This window comes from Symphalangus syndactylus, chromosome 17, assembly GCF_028878055.3.
Source record: "Symphalangus syndactylus isolate Jambi chromosome 17, NHGRI_mSymSyn1-v2.1_pri, whole genome shotgun sequence".
NCBI lineage: Eukaryota > Metazoa > Chordata > Mammalia > Primates > Hylobatidae > Symphalangus > Symphalangus syndactylus.
In genome coordinates, this window is record NC_072439.2 from 71,783,881 (window position 1) to 71,800,877 (window position 16,997).

Consider the following 16,997-nt stretch of genomic DNA (forward strand, 5'->3'; position numbering starts at 1 on the left):
CCCGTCTCTGCTTAAAATACAAAAATTAGCTGGGCATGGTGGCGTATGCCTGTAGTCCCAGCTGCTTGGGAGGCTGAGGCAGGAGAATCGCTTGAACCCAAGAGGCGGAGGTTGCAATGAGCCAAGATCACACCACTGCACTCCAGCCTGGGCGACACAGCAAGGCTCCATCTCAAAAAAAAAAAAAAAAAAGTCTTTCTTTTAAAAATTACCAACTAAGAACTTCAGTGAATTCTCACTGTTTACCTTACTAACATGAGTCTTCGGTATTTTAGAAATATTATCAGCCAGGTGTAGTGGCTCATGCCTATACCACATAATCCCTGCACTTTGCAACCTGTGGTTGGAGGATCACTTGAGCTCAGGAGTTCGAGACCAGTCTGCCTGGGGAACACAGCGAGACCTCAACTCTAGTAAAAATTTTAAAAATGAGCCAGGCATAGTGGTATGCTCCTGTAGTCCCAGCTACTCAGCAGTCTGAGGTAGGAGGATCACTTGAGCCTGGGAGATTGAGGCGGTAGTGAGTTATGATTGTGCCACCGCACTCCAGCCTCAGAGGAAGTCTGTTGGAGGAAAGGGAAAGACAAAGGCAAAGGCAAAGGGAAAGGGAAGCTAAAATTCTCCCTGTCTTCCCTTTTGAAAAAACAAAGTAAAAAAAGAAAAGAAATATTACCCATTTATGCAAACGTATTTTCTCCCATTTTATTGTTTTCACTTTGCTTATGCTGTGTTTTGGCAGAAGTAGAATTTTTAGTTGGTTTAACTTCCATTTTAAAATTTAACTAAATCTTTGCCCCATTTAAGTTGAAATACTAAAGACATAAACCTAAAGGCTCAGTCCAAATTAGTTTTAGAGCCAAACAATCATAAAATAACCACTCCATGGCTGGGCGTGGTGGCTCATGCCTGTAATCCCAGCACTTTGGGAGGCCGAGACAGGCGGATCACAAGGTCAGGAGATAGAGACCATCATGGCTAACAAGGTGAAACCCCATCTCTACTAAAAATATAAAAAATCAGCTGGGCGTGGTGGCGGGCGCCTGTAGTCCCAGCTACTCGGGAGGCTGATGCAAGAGAATGGCATGAACTTGGGAGGCGGAGCTTGCAGTGAGCCGAGATCACGCCACTGCACTCCTGCCTGAGAGACAGAGTGAGACTCCGTCTCAAAAAAAAAAAAAAAAAAAAAAAAGGCTGGGCGCGGTGGCTCACGCTTGTAATCCCAGCACTTTGGGAGGCCGAGGCGGGCGGATCACGAGGTCAGGAGATCGAGACCACGGTGAAACTCCGTCTCTACTAAAAATACAAAAAATTAGCCGGGCGTGGTGGCGGGCGCCTGTAGTCCCAGCTACTCGGAGAGGCTGAGGCAGGAGAATGGCGTGAACCTGGGAGGCGGAGCTTGCAGTGAGCCAAGATTGCGCCACTGCACTCCAGCCTGGGCGACAGAGCGAGACTCCGTCTCAAAAAAAAAAAAAAAAAACGGCCGCCCCTTCTGGGATGTGAGGTGCGCCTCTGTCTGGCCGCCCCGTCTGGGAAGTGAGGAGCGCCTCTGCCCGGCCGCCCCGTCTGGGAAGTGAGGAGCACCGCTGCCCGGCCACCCATCGTCTGGGAAGTGAGGAGCCCCTCTGCCCGGCCGCCACCCCATATAGGAAGTGAGGAGCGTCTCTGCCCGGCCGCCCCGTCTGGGAAGTGAGGAGCACCTCTGCCCGGCCGCCCGTCTGGGAGGTCTACCACAGAGGCCAGAAGCAATGTGGGGGCTGGACGTGGTGGCTCACGCCTGTAGTCCCAGTACTCTGGGAGGCCGAGGCGGGTTGATCACTTGAGGCTAGGAGTTCGAGACCAGCCTGGCCAACATGGTGAAACATATGAAAAATACAACAGACAAACCAACCAACCAACCAACCAAGCGACAACAAAACAGGTCTACCCTGGAGTCATACTCTAATTTTTTCTATTTTCCTCCCTTTCTGATCCTTTATCCCACTTTCTTTTTCTTCCTCTTCCTTCTCCTTCTTCTTTGTCAAATAGAGGATTGAGTTATTATCATTGATCCATACAAAGTCCCTCTCTCATTTATTTTCTTTAATTCCCACCTCCCATTTCTATTCCCCGTCTTCCCATGTGCAATCTTCCTAATATGTTTGATATACATCTTTTTGTTTGTATGTACTTTTAGAAAATGTTTGTTTTGTGTGAAAAAAAAATTAAAAAAAAAAAAAATCACCACCCCACTACTGACAATAGTGTAGAATTAGTCATGATTCTAATTAGAGAAAAGAGAAGAATGCAGGTACCCACTAGTTACCTATACATTCAATTAACCAGAGTCTACTCTCCAAACCACACATAGATGGTGTATCTGTTATATGAAATCCTTGGGACCAGAAGTGTTTCGGATTTTTTTTTTTTTTTTTTTTTTTTTTCAGATTTTGGAAAGATACAAACTGGTTTAGCATGCCAAATCTAAAAATCCAAAATCAAAAATGTTCCAATGAACACTCCTCCTTTGAGTGTCATGTTAATGTGCAAAATTTCAGATTTTAGAGCATTTCGGGTTTTCATATTAGGAATAATCAATCAGTAGGTACACAGTTCCCCCAGGTGGTATGACTGGACTTTTGACTTGATTTTTAAACTAATATTCTATTTCCCCATTGGGATCTCACTTCTACTCTAAGCCCCAACTACCTAGCTGGTTACTTGACAGCCATTTTTTCTTCTGGAGAATGGACCCTTTCCCATGGCTTCACTGTTATCGGGAAACCTAACTCAAAATAACCAAAACTCTGAAAACTACTAGTCTGTTACCTGATGGCTCATTATCACCACTACTTAAGAGATTTGTTACCATGCTCCACTCCCTTTTTGGATATTGACCTAAATTTACTAAGTTACGTTGGGCATTATAATTTTTACTGCTAGTCAAATTACTTGAGCAGAAGCTCACAAAGGATAGTAAATAAAACAAACGTAATGTATTATTCCTTTATTTTACTGGGAATCTGTTCTTCCTACTTACTTATCTTCCCCACCAGCCATTTACAGCTTTTGGCATACTTCATGGTATAATGCTGCTGGTTTATGACAAGTAACATTAATAATGTCATATGTATAAGCACAATCACTAGAATTCTAACTTCTGTGAATGTCACATACATAAAGCCATAATGAAAGAAAACAGTTTAAAAAGATACCTTTTAGTAACATGAAGGAAAAAGATTCAAAATAACATATCTATACAAATATATCCTATTGTTATTCCAGTATTTCACAGAATAAAGAATTTGTCTATATAATTTCCTTCAGTAGCCCACAAAATATTTACCACTCCTTTCCTTAACTACCACTGTATTAAAGACATCTGATGTCAATGGCAAAAACTACAGTATTAATGCTTAGAGCTAGGTTACATTACTTAACTTTTTCATTTTCTTTTTTTTTTTTTTTTTTCTGAGATGGAGTCTCACTCTGTCGTCCAGGCCGGAGTGCAGTGGCGCGATCTCGGCTCACTGCAAGCTCCACCTCCTGGGTTCACGCCATTCTCCTGCCTCAGCCTCCCAAATAGCTGGGACTACAGGCACCTGCCACCACGCCCGGCTAATTTTTTGTATTTTTAGTAGAGACAGGGTTTCACCGTGTTAGCCAGGATGGTCTTGATCTCCTGACCTTGTGATCCGCCCGCCTCGGCCTCCCAAAGTGCTGGGATTACAGGCGTGAGCCACCGCGCCCAGCCCTCATTTTCTTTAATCTAACATCTTCAAGTCATAGGGAACTTTTTGAACTAATCTTGTTCATACTCCAAGACACTCCCATGCCAAAAAAAAAAAAAAAAGTCAGATCAACAGCCAGAAAAAAAAAAAAAACCACAACTATATGCTGACCACAGCATGTAGTTAGCAAAGACCATACCCTTAGCTGAAAAAATACAGCACAATTCCTTAACCTTCAATTCCTTAACAACCTACAAACTATATTGTATTGGAGCCAATTTTATGAAGTATCAAAGTATTACCATTCTGGACCAGGAAAAAATATCTAGAAAGGACATTATTAGGTTCTCAACTAGAGGCAATTTGCCCCCAACCAGGAGACACCTTTAGTTGTCACACTAGAGGAAGGAGAAAGACCACAAGCTGCCGGTATCTAGTAGCTAGGGATGCTGCTAAACATCCTATAATGTACATGATAGCCCCTGACAACAAAGAATTATCTGGCTCATAATGTCCATAGTGATGAGGTTGGGAAACCTGAGACAAATGATGAAATGTGGATATGAACTGCATTGTATCAATGTTATATTTCCTGAATTTAGCAATTTTTCTGTGGCTTCAAAAAACAATAGCCTTGTTCTTAGGAAATACACATCATAGTATTTAGGAATAAAGGAACATATTTCAACTTACAAATGACTCAGAAAAAAAAAATATGTATACATGTAGTGGAAAAGAATGAATGGTAAAGTAATGGGGCAATATGCAATTATTGATTAATCTGAGTAGAGTATATATAGAATTTTTTTTATTATTATTGCAGTTTAAAATTATACCAAAATTAAAAGCTAAACAAGTATTATCATGCCCATAAATATATTTTAACTGGGAAACTTGGCACAATTTCCCAATATATATGTGCAATATAGCAAATCAGCTTTCTTTTACCCCTTTCTCAAAATAAATTACCCTATCTTGAATGGATACTTGCAAATCGAACCCAAATAACTCATGTAAGCCGAAAGTATAATTTCTAAAATGTGAATTGCACAAAGTTAGAAATGCTTAGATGTCTACCAAGGACATGACATACTATTGTATATCACAGTAAATTCATGGCCAATATCCCTGCATTGTATATTTTAGGCTTTCAGTACACACAGAAAACTGAAACCACAGAAGATCTGAACATGATCAGTGCAAAAGGATATACAAGAAATAATACAAAAAGATTTAAGACTCAGATTTTCATAAGTTTAACATTAGTTCTGAATTCTTGAATTTTATCATTCCTATTTCTGGGCAATTGGTACTTTAAACAGCCTGCAACAAATTATAATAACAGCTTCATAAATAACAACAGTTTACTTTTGGAAAACAATTCTTTAAAACTTTAAATCCAGGAAAAAAAATTTAGGGAACTTACAGACGTTTGGGACATACTTGACTGCTGTGTGACACTTCCTGTGGGAGATGTAGATGGTCTTCCACTGGACAAACTTGCCTAAAATAGTAAGACTTTTATAATATGTCGGTAAAAACCTGAAGTTAAGAACTTTCTGGTACCATGATAACACAAAACCACAACAATAAATGTCAAAAGGCCTATGCATGAAACAATTAATTTTACAGTCAACATGGCTTAAGCTTTGGTTAAACAGATTTTTTAAATAAGAAAAAGCTGAATGGTGAAAACAGGGGATCCAAAGACTAATCTTATTTTATTAGCTACTTTATGGTCAGTTTCACTTTATGGGTCTCTGTCATCTTTAAAGTGGAATCACTACTTCAGAGTTATGAAAAAGAAATTAGAGCTACAGCAAGCGCCAGTGAGTGGGTTTCAGTTTCCTAACTTGTATCACAAACATGTTATTTAAAATTACACTACTAAGAAGAAGCAACAGCTGAGAATCTGTTGGTAACAGAAATAAACCTTTTTCAGGTTCAGTCAACTGAGATCCTCCTCTGGTGAGGGGATTTAAGATTAAATCTTACACAGCTTTATTTAAATAGTACAATAATAATGAAAATCTTTTCAAAAAACAAGCATTTAATAATGAAATCCTGTTATCAGTAGGAATAATATGATTGGATTTTAGAAAAATGGATATACATATCTTTGTATAGAAAATTTCTGGAGAAATATGTATTAGATTGTTACTGTGGCCACCTTTGAAGAACGGGAAACAGTGGTAGGCAGGGAAAAGGAACAGCTTTACTTTATCTCTTATAAACAATTAAATATTGTTTGATTTTTTTAATGAGTATAATTACTTATATGATTTTTTAATCTTATTTTTAGTAAAAATACAATTTATGTAAGCCTAAGTACTCACTGTTGTACCTAGAACTTTATACACATAAACTAGCATAGCATTTCTCCAATCTGGATAAAAAGCACTGAGACAAAAGCTAGAAACAGAGTAACATAAAAACACATATCCCCTTTTTCTCAATTAACTTCTATTTGGCAACCTATTAATATATTTCCTCCAGGAAAAATAACCACAGGACATCTGAGAACTCTGAAATAATACCCAATGTATTTATTTTCAGTAACTACCTACAGATAACAGAAACTTTGATCTCATAAACTCTTATTTTAGTCTTACCTGAACGGCAGCAAGGCTCTGAAGCTGGGAGCTGCTTAAATGCTGCTGCTGAAGAGCTGCAGTATGCAGCATCAAGTGCTGTTGTTGGGCTGCATACATTTGCTGAAGGTACTGAGCAGCTGAGCTGGGGGGCCGATGCAATGCCTGTTGAATTACCTGTGATAAGTCAATTGAACCAATGTCAAACCATAATCTCAACCTTTATCTTAATCAGAAAATCAAAGTATAAAAAAGTGGCAGTTTAAAATTTCACTGCTTTAATACATAATATCATCAAGCTTATTAACATTATTTCTTTCCTAGTTACATATCACTAGGAATCACTAACTTGTACACATTAAAACTACCCAGTGGGCTGGGTGCGGTGGTGCAAGCCTGTAATTCCAGCACTTTGGGAGGCCAAGGTGGGCGGATCACAAGGTCAGGAGATCGAGACCATCCTGGCTAACATGGTGAAACCCCGTCTCTACTAAAAACACAAAAAATTAGCCAGGCATGGTGGCACATGCCTGTGGTCCCAGCTACTCGGGAGGCTGAGGCAGGAGAATCGCTTGAACCTGTGAGGCGAAGGCTGCAGTGAGCCAAGATCGTGCCACTGCACTCCAGCCTGGGCGACACAGCAAGACTCCATCTCAAAAAAAAAAAAAAAAAAAAAAAAACCCAAAACCCAGTGGACAATTCACAAAAGACAGGCCAGGCCAACTAAGCATTTCAAAAGATTTTCAATCTTACCAGTAGTCAAAAACTTACAGATTAAAACAAGATACTATTTTCGAACTTTCAGATGGATAAAGATTTAAAAGAATACTACTACTACCTGGGGAAACCAATACTCCCATACTGCTAGTAAAAATTCAAGTTGGTATAACCTTTTTGGATAAAACTTGGTAGAATTCAGGGCTTGGGTGTAGACAGAAATACCTTTACCATGCAACCATAACAAATAGTAATGTAGATCAGTGCTGTCCTACACAGTAGCAACTAGTCACATGTGCCTACTGAACACTTAAAATGTGGCTAGTGCAACTAAAGAATTGAGTTAATTTTAAATTGAATTTTAATTAATTTTAATTTTAATGTAAACAGCCACAAGTAAATACTGGCCACTACAGTGTACATTGCTGATACAGATCTGTATTTACTAACAACAAAAAAAAATCAGTGGGTTACAAAATAGTATATAGAGTAAGATACCATTTTTGTATTAAATATTTGAAAGAATCCACAGGAAAACTTTCAAAGACCACTGATGGGTAGCTAGATTAGAGGTGATTTTTAGCTTCTAGTTCATACTTTTCTATAAATGTCTGAAAATCTTACAATGAGTAGGTATTATTAATAATCACATAAAATGCCAGGCGCGGTGGCCCATGCCTGTAATCCCAGCACTCTGGGAGGCCGAGGCGGGCGGATCACAAGGTCAGGAGATCGAGACCATCCTGGCTAACACGGTGAAACCCCGTCTCCACTAAAAATACAAAAAATTAGCTGGGCGTGGAGGCAGGCGCCTGTAGTCCCAGCTACTCAGGAGGCTGAGGCAGGAGAATGGCGTGAACCCGGGAGACAGAGCTTGCAGTGAGCCGAGATCGCGCCACTGCACTCCAGCCTGGGAGACAGTGAGACTCCGTCTCAAAAAAAAAAAAAAAAAAATCACATAAAATTACAAAGCAGCTGGGAAGGTTGGCTCATGCCTGTAATCCCACCACTTTGAGAGGCCAAGGCAGGCAGATCACCTGAGGTCAGGAGTGCAAGACTAGCCTGGCCAACATAGTGAAACCCTGTCTCTACTAAAAATACAAAAATTGGCCAGGCATGGTGGCATGCACCTGTAATCCCAGATACTCAGGAGACTCAGGTGGGAGAACTGCTTGAACCCAGGAGGTGGAGGTTGCAGTGACCAGAGATCATGCCACTGCACTCCAGCCTAGACGACAGAGCAAGACCCCATCTCAAAAAAAAAAAAAAATTATAAAATAAAAATAAAAAATAAAATTATAAAGCTATTTCTTCTTTAGAAAATTACTCAATAATTTTAAAAATTTTTAAATGTCAAATACCTTGTTTTGCTTCAACATTGAATAAAACTATCCTTACTTAAAAAATTCCTTAAAAAGTGTTAATTACTGTGAATATTTGTTAGTAAAATGTAAAATGAGCCTGAAACTTCATAAATAAATATAGAAAAGTACTCTACTAAAATCAGAGAAAATTCCTACACTTGTCCAAAAGGTTAAGTCAGAATAAGTCAATCCTATACAACCAAATCCAAAAGTCACACTGTGCTCACTGTGACCCTGAAACAGCACAGAACCCTAATCACAGCATCAGAGTTTTCAAAGAGCTAAGGGAGTAATAGTGCCATAATCCTATAGCTTGAGGGTCTCTCAGGACATCGTGAACCATAATGCCAGGAATCCTTTTATCTAAATTTCAAGAAAGCATATTTCTGTGTGTTATTGTTTATTTCCATGTGTTAATATCTCATCTCTCCAACTATAGACTACTATGCCTGATACAAATTTCTGTCACAAAATCAATGGGAGCTTTTGACCCCTACCTGCAGGGGACTATAGGCCAGCATTAAGTGATTCAGAATTATAACAATATACCTTTTTCAGTCAGATCAATCTCTATTTGTTCCTCTAATTCCATAACAAAATTCTAAAATCACTGGACTGTATACGGAAAAAAATTCTAAAATCAAACTGAAATAATCTATTTGACACATACTTTTGTCAGAGTATACTCATTTTTTCTGTTGTCAGCACAGTCTTTCACTACTATTCAATGCTACACTCACAGCAATGGGTAAATAAAAGTTATAGATACAGCAAATTGTTCTTATTTACTATAAATTCTTATTCACCCAAGGAAGGTGAAGAGAATTCCCAGGACTGAAAAAGCAAGCTGGAAGATTAAACAATTACTTAGGTAGTTCAATAAATATTGATTTGATTGCATTTTGGGAGAAGCAATTCTATGGTATCGTAAGAACCAGAGTTAGTGCTATTTATGAGATATATGTACATCTACATATCTATTAATTTTTTATTAATCTATGCCACTTAATTGAAAACTAGAGGACAAAATGGTATATTAAGCGATCACATTATCAGTCAGGCATGGTGGCTCATCCCAGCACTTTGGGAGGCTAAGGCAGGAGGATAGCTTAAAGCCAGAAGGTCAAGACCAGCCTGGGCAAAATAGTGAGATCCTGTCTCTACAAAATAAAAAAAATTAGCCAAGCATAGTGGCATGTGCCTGTAGTCTCAACTACTCAGGAGGCTGAAGCAGGAGTATCACTTGAGCCCAGGGGGTCATAAGTTGGGATCATGCCACTGGACTCTAGCCTAGGCAACAGAGAGAGAGAGAAGAAAAAAAAGGGGGGGCGGGGGTGCCAGGCACAGTGGCTCATGCCTATAATCCCAGCACTTTGGGAGGCCGAGGCAGGCGGATTACCAGGTCAGGAGATTGATACCATCCTGGCTAACAAGGTGAAACCCCGTGTCTACTAAAAATACAAAAAATTAGCTGGGCGTGGTGGCACGTGCCTGTAGTCCCAGCTACTCAGGAGGCTGAGGCAGGAGAATCGTTTGGACCAGGGGAGGTGGAGGTTGCAGTCAGCCAAGATCGCGCCACTGCACTCCAGCGTGGGCTACAGGGCAAGACTCACTCTCAAAAAAAAAAAAAAACCCGGCAGGGCGCGGTAGCTCACGCCTGTAATCCTAGCACTTTGAGAGGCCAAGGCAGGTGGATCACGAGGTCAGCAGTTTGAGACCAGCCTGGCCAATATGGTGAAACTCCATCTCTACTAAAAATACAAAAATTAGCTGGACCTGCTGGCACATGCCTGTAGTCCCAGCTGTTCCGGAGGCTGAAGCAGGAGAATCGCTTGAACCTGGGAGGCAGAGGTTGCAGTGAGCCTAGATCACGCCACTGCACTCCAGCCTGGGCAACAGAGCGAGACTCCGTCTCAAAAAAAAAAAGATCTAAATCCTTTTCCCTGTATCCCTTACCTCGGAGATAGGTAAAAAACATTAAAACCTCACTCTGCATTCAAGTTTGAATTTCTGGTGAACTGGCTGGTTCCACTCCATAGTGACTTCGGAAAACTAAATCTTAAACCAAAAACAGTTAAATAGACATTATACTGGGGTATCCACCATGGAAAAATGGAGCAGAAGAAGGACTATATTGCAAGCAGTTGTTTTCAGGGTAGATGCAATTATAAGGATTCTACCATAAGAAAGCAGGTATAATGGAAAAAATAAGAATTCACAGAGTGGTTAAGGGCACAAAGGCTGAAGTCTGAGAACTAGCTAGGTGAGTTTGGGAAAGTTATTCAGCTGATTTAAAACATTTATTTTCCCATCAGTAAAATGGAGATAATAATAATAGCTACTTCATAGAGGGCTGGTAATGATTAATGGAGATAATTCATGTAACATATTTATCAAATGTTTGGCACGTAGCAATTATTCAATAAGTATTAGCTATTACTATCTACTGGAAACCTATAATGTGCCTTACACAGTTCTAGATACTTCATTTAATCTCAAAGATACTTCATTTAATCCTCAGAGTAATTAATGAAATATGTAGTCTCACTCTCATTTTAGTTTTCTGAGGCTCAAGGGGATTATGTCTTATACCCAAGGCTATATAACTCCTAAAGATAATGAAAATGGAATTCAAACAAAGCATAATAGAGTGGAAGGTCCATGCCCTTTTTATATAATACCATATTGCCCCAACCTCCATTATCATAAACGTTAACTAAGTAAACTTTACTTTCTCAACTAAGTGACTTCCTAGTTCAATATTCTCTTCCCCTCTGCCCCTAAGGGATTTAGAATGGATCCTCCTGCTTAGGGTTCTTAGGCCACCTGGGTTTAAAATAAACTTCATAACGTATCTACACACCTGAACAGATCTCCCTAAGTCTATATTTTGAGTTCCAATATAAAATAAACCTACAGCTATTATGCATGTTGGGGCTCTAGGTTGAATGCCTTCACACTGCAGCAGCACCTAGAGACTTTCCCCTTATAATTTTCTTTACACATAATCTTATAAACTACATGCTGACAAATGTAAGCCCTCTCAATAGTGTGTGTGTGTGTGTATATATATATATATATATATATATATATATTTTTTTTTTTTTTTTTTTTTTTTTTTTTTTTTGAGATGGAGTCTCACTCTTTTTGCCCAGGCTGGAGTGCAGTGGCGCAATCTTGGCTCATTGCAACCTCTGCCTCCAGGGTTCAAGTGATTCTCCTGCCTCAGCCTCCCAAGTAGCTGGGATTATAGGTATGCACTACCATGCCTGGCTAATTTTTGTATTCTTAGTAGAGACGGGGTTTCACCATGTTGACCAGGCTGGTCTCGAACACCTGACCTCAAGTGATCTGCCAGCCTTGGTCTCCCAAAGCGCTGGGATTAGAGGTGTGAGCCACCACACCCGGCCTTTTTTTCTTTTCTTTTTTTTTTGAGACAGGGTCTCACTCTGTCACCTAGACTGGAGTACAGTGGTGCCATCACAGCTCATTGCAGCCTCGACCTCCTGGGCTCAAGCAATCCTCCCACCTCAGCCTCCTGAGTAGCTGGGACCACTGGCGCATGCCACCATGCCCTGCTGATTTTTGTATTTTTTGTAGAGATGGGGTTTCAACATGTTGTCCCAGCTGGTCTCCAACTCCTAAGCTCAAGCTATCTCCCTGCCTTGGTCTCCCAAAGTGTTGGGATTATAGGCATAAGCCACCACGCCTGGCCAATAGTATGATTATAATTAACTTTGTTGGCTGTTACTGTGGTTGAATGTGTCCCCCAATTAAGTATGTGTTGGAAACTTAATCTCCAATGCCACAGTGTTAAGAGGTGGGACCCCTGAAGGGTGATTAGGCCATAAGGACTCCACCCACATGAATAGATTAAAGGAGATTTTAAAAGGGCTTGAGGCTGCAAATTTGGTATCTTGCTCTCTAGTCTTCCACCATGGAATGAGGCAATAAGAAGACCATCGCGAGATGCCAGCTCCTTCATATTGGACTTCCCAGGTTCCAGAAATGTGAGAAATAAGTTTCTTTTCTTTACAATTACCCAGTCTTGGTATTCTGCTATAGCAACACAAAATGGATTGAGACAGTTGATTCAAACATTAGTAATTCTAACTGTACATTTGAGAATATGAAACAATACATAAATCCAGCTTAAGCAAAAAGTAATATGACATCTTAAGTCTTAGACTACCCATCACTACAGCTGAAATACCTGTACAGCATGTCGGTCTGAACCACTGTAGACAGAGATCTGTGGCTGCTGCATTCGAGAGGAGGAAGTGGTGATGGTGGTGGTGGTGGTACTGCTGGTTGTTGTTGACACGGATGATGTTCCCGGGTTTGGTTCAGTATCCATAGCTGTACTATGGTCCTTAAATCTGGCAGGTCACACAAAGGGTTTGTATTGGTAAAGCATTATCTTATGAGCTTTAAAGAATATTCATTCCAAAGAAATAATCAGCAGTAATCTAAACTGCTAGGAAGGCTCTCATAAAAGACAGCCAACACACAGTCACTATAAGCACTTAGAAGGGAAAAATACTTCACATATATGGAGCATATTTAATAGTTAATGCCTACTACATTTGAATTCAAATGATTCAGAATATGTAACTCAGACAACGCATAGCCAAAAATTTATCTTTGCATTACCGAAATATTTTTTTTAAACCAAAACAGGTAATGAGAGAATACTAAACTACCTAGGAAAATAAAAATTTAAGCAGTATCAGAGTATTTTAAAACATTTCCTTACATTCTTTTGACCACACTAATTACAAACTAAAGTCATTCTTACCTATACATTAGAACAGAATGCCTAAGGACTCACGTTAACTAGCTTAGTTTAGTTTACCACATAAACTTTGCTTAAAAAGTAGGTTCTTTTTTAAAAATGTTAAAAAGTAATTTTTTTAACTCACACTGGCTTTTCCCCTGTCCTTACTACTTCTAATAGCTGAGTTATACTTATTAGCAGATTGCTGTGAGAACACAGAGAAGCAGCAAACAGCAACTTCCCATATCCTTACAAAATCTTTTTCACAATTACTCCAGATTTTGAAAACATAAATTATGTCATTCCTCATGTATGGACAGTAAAGTACACTTTTATACCAGACTTTCTGACCTCTTCCCTCCAATACTATAATTTTACTTCTTGTGGTACAAAATTCCACTAAATACAGAACCTGTATTTGAATAAATTCAAACATTTTAAGTCAATTCTAAGGACCTCCATATTGTTAGAAACCAGAACAGCAGTAGTTTTTGTCGGGTCAGAAATGTACTTCGAAGGCGAAAAGCACAAGAGATTATACTGGTTTTATCTCCCTTTTCTTATCGGTCTTTGCTTCTGAGACACTAAATCCCACCCACCCCACATTAGCAGCACTGACAAGAATGTAACAAGAACACTTTCTATTCCACGAAAAAACAAATGAATTTGGCACTAATTGGTACACATACACTATTCCCATAGCGTTGCTTTTTTAAGCACAAATTTTCTTTGTTCTGTATTACATATGTAAACACTATTTATATCCTCTGAGGAACCAAACGTAAAAAAAAAAAAAAAAAAAAAGGAAAAGTAGGGGCCTTGAGTGGCGGTTCACACCTGTCATCCTACCACTTTGGGGGAGGATTGCTTGAGCTTAGGAGTTCAAAGCCAGCCTGGGCAACACAGGGAAACCCTGTCTCTACAAATGAAAAACAAAAAATTAGCCAGGCCTGGTGGCACAGGCCTGTGGTCCCAGCAACTTGAGAGGCTAAGGTGGGGAAATCACTTGAGCCCAGGAGGTCCAGGCTGCAGTGAGCTATGATCGTGCCCCTGCACTCCAGCCTGGGAGATAGAGTGAGAGACGCTGTCACAAAGAAAGAAAAAGAAAATAAGAGGAAAAGTGAAAGGAAAACCGTCAGGAAGAAAGCTGACTCCTCACTTACTTTTTGGATTAGTAAATAATTCATACATTTTTATGCTTCTGTTTTTTTTTTCCCCAAACCGCCTTCCAATCAAATCACAGCATCATATGGTAACTGTTCAACATTATACAGTATTAGTGGTAGGTAAGGTAAACTTTTTACCAAATTGCTGCCTGTCATACTACTACCGTATCGTGTACCAGTGACATGCAAAAGGCCAGCTTAAGTTCTGGTTTCTTAAAAGTGTTAATCTGCTCAACTATGCCCTCCAATCCAAACAGTATGGTAAACAGTTCTAACTACTAACCAAAAATGGTCACAGAGAATCCAAATTCTAGGCATAAGTCTAAACATCGGTTGAGTGGAACTGGCCAAACCATCGCACTGCATTTCGAGGCCTGGCACAAAAGAACAATTTTGGTAACTCCACCGTCTGGGCATACTAATACCTGCAAAATACAGCCAGCAGTTCTGGTGCACAAGAGGCCTACCCAGGAAACAGTAAGTTCTGGAGTCGTTAACTAAACATACCGTCACACCGACACACAAGAATGTGGCCCGCGTGTGAGGCAGCAACGCTGCAGCCAGAGACTCGAGGGAAAAACCTTTCAGAAGGGTGTTTTCAGCCTCACCAGACCTGCAAGCAGCCCCCGCCGCTCTCAGGCCCACGCTGGGACACCTCCTGCACGCCTCCGGCACGAGGGCGGCGGGCAGCCCCGCGTGTCGGATTCTCCCGCTGAGGAGGAGTGGGGTGGCGCCGGGGCGGGAAAGAGAGGAAGGCGAAGGAGGCCTGGCAGTGCCCGCCCTGCCCTACCCAGCCTCCGCGGGCCCCTGCGCAGGCAGCCGTAACAAGGCTGCCCGCGGGGCCCTCTTGCAGAAATGACAGCGCCTGAGGAGCCCACCCGGGCTCGTTCCCCGGAAAACCCCAGCTCCCGGGGTCCCAAGGGTGACCCTGCGCGCAGGGCCGCGCAGATCCGGGACCTGACGGCGGAAACGGCGCTCCTGCCTGGAGGGTAACTGGACCCTAGAGTTCGTCTTCGCCCCCCGACACAGGCCTAGGAGGCTCCTCCACGATAAGACGGGTCTCGAGTCTCTCTTTCCCCACGCTGCCCGCAAAAGAGCCCTGAGCTTTCGCCTGGGGGAACGTGTCGCTGCCCCAACTCGCCCCCCCTAGTTACGACATCAGTCACCATCTAATCACTCACTCCGCTTCCGCCATCTTCTCTCCTCCATCACTAACATGGGCTGCGCATGCGCCCCCCGGCGGCGGGCGGAGGGGCGGGGTCGGCTCAGCCCCCGGAGCCCGAGGTCACGTGGGATCCTCAGCTTCCAATCGCCCCCGCCCACCTTAGGAATTGCTCTATCTGGAAAGTGACCAGATTTCCCCCACTTAGATAACCAGTGTCTCCTCTCCAACCCCTCGCTTTCTCTCGTCGAAGATCTTCCTCTTGAGGAGGTATCTGTAATAAAGATATAAAAAGTTATCTTAGACTGTTAAATTTAAAATTTGAAGAATATGGGCGCGGCGGCTCACATGTAATGCCAGCACTTTGGGAGGTTGAGGAGGATCTCTTGAAGCGAGGAGTCCAGGACCAGCCTTGACAACAAAGTGGGACCCTGACTCTACCAAAAAAAAGCCCAACAAAAATAATAATAATAATAATAATAATAATAATAATTTTGAAGAATATCTAAAATATACCAAAGCCTATGCAAACTGCAGGGTGGTTTCAAAGAAAATACCCACGAGGATTAGAGGCTGAGGTCTCAGGGGGAGAGGAAATTCAGGGCTGGCTGCAGGGCTTGTTGCCTGGGAGCTTTGGAGCTTGAGGGTCCCAACCAGCAGTACCTCTCTCCAGCTGAAAGATAGTGTTCAGATGCCAGTGAATGAGTGGTTAAGGAATCATCCTGACTACCCTAGGCATATCGTTCATGTCTTCAATATGAATTTGCTGAGCGCTTAGTAGGAATTGCAAAACTTCAATACCACAAGGAACAAGCAGGAACAGCCACCAGTTTGCTAGTGTAGTCTGCTAAATGCCAACTCAGGTATGTGAGACAAACATATAAAGATAAGTAAAATAACATTTAAATATAAATATGAAATAATAAAGATGAGTCCCTGTCTTCCAAGAAGTATTGGAGCGGGTTTTATAGATATTTGCATACAATATAATGTGTTCTGAAGACGGGGACGATGGCTCACCCTCATAATACCAGCACTTTGGGAAGTGAAGTTGGCAGGATTGCTTGAGCCCGGGAGTTTGAGACCAGCCTGGGCAACATGGGGAAATCCCATCTCTACAAAAAATACAAAAATTAGCCGGATGTCGTGGCGCCCACCTGTGGTCCTAGCTACTCAGGAGGCTGAGGAAAAAGTGTTCTGAAACAGAGCTATTAAGTGCTTTGGAAACTTTAAAGTTCAAGGTGTAAAATAAATCTTTACCTCCCTTTACAGAAAAAAAAAAAAAAAAGCATACGAACCATAAACAATGTCTCTTTTTGCATTTTGTGAGATGATGGAGTCACAATAATTTCAAGAACTGAGAATGAAGTATTGATATAAATCCATCCTGAAGTGTAATATGGTCTAATGAAAAGTATACTTAGTCTTAGAAATCCTATATTCCAGGATGTGCCTAAGGGAGGGAAAAGAACACTTCCGATCTATGTGAGCTTAAACTGTCCCTTTGCCTGCT

General features: G+C 41.2%; 1 protein-coding gene across 23 annotated transcripts in view; it reads right to left on the bottom strand.

The window, feature by feature from the left end:
- Positions 1–15,572, bottom strand: part of PHC3 (polyhomeotic homolog 3) — a 100,913-nt gene extending 85,341 nt beyond the window's left edge. For 13 of the 23 annotated variants that reach the window (XR_010116637.1, XR_010116636.1, XR_010116639.1 and 10 more), the window contains exons 1-4: positions 15,504–15,552; positions 12,593–12,758; positions 6,320–6,475; positions 5,134–5,211 (exon numbers count right to left, since the gene is read on the bottom strand). Coding sequence is in view for 19 of the 23 variants with exons in the window: in XM_063621607.1 (XP_063477677.1) it covers positions 5,134–5,211; positions 6,320–6,475; positions 12,593–12,758; positions 15,504–15,517 (414 nt within the window). In the remaining 4 variants the exon portion in view is untranslated. Of the gene's footprint in view, positions 1–5,133; positions 5,212–6,319; positions 6,476–12,592; positions 12,759–14,605; positions 14,721–14,747; positions 15,281–15,503 lie in introns of those variants that run through there. The other 10 variants (XM_063621608.1, XM_063621603.1, XM_063621601.1 and 7 more) reach the window with 5 other exon arrangements.
- Positions 15,573–16,997: the final 1,425 nt, after the last annotated feature.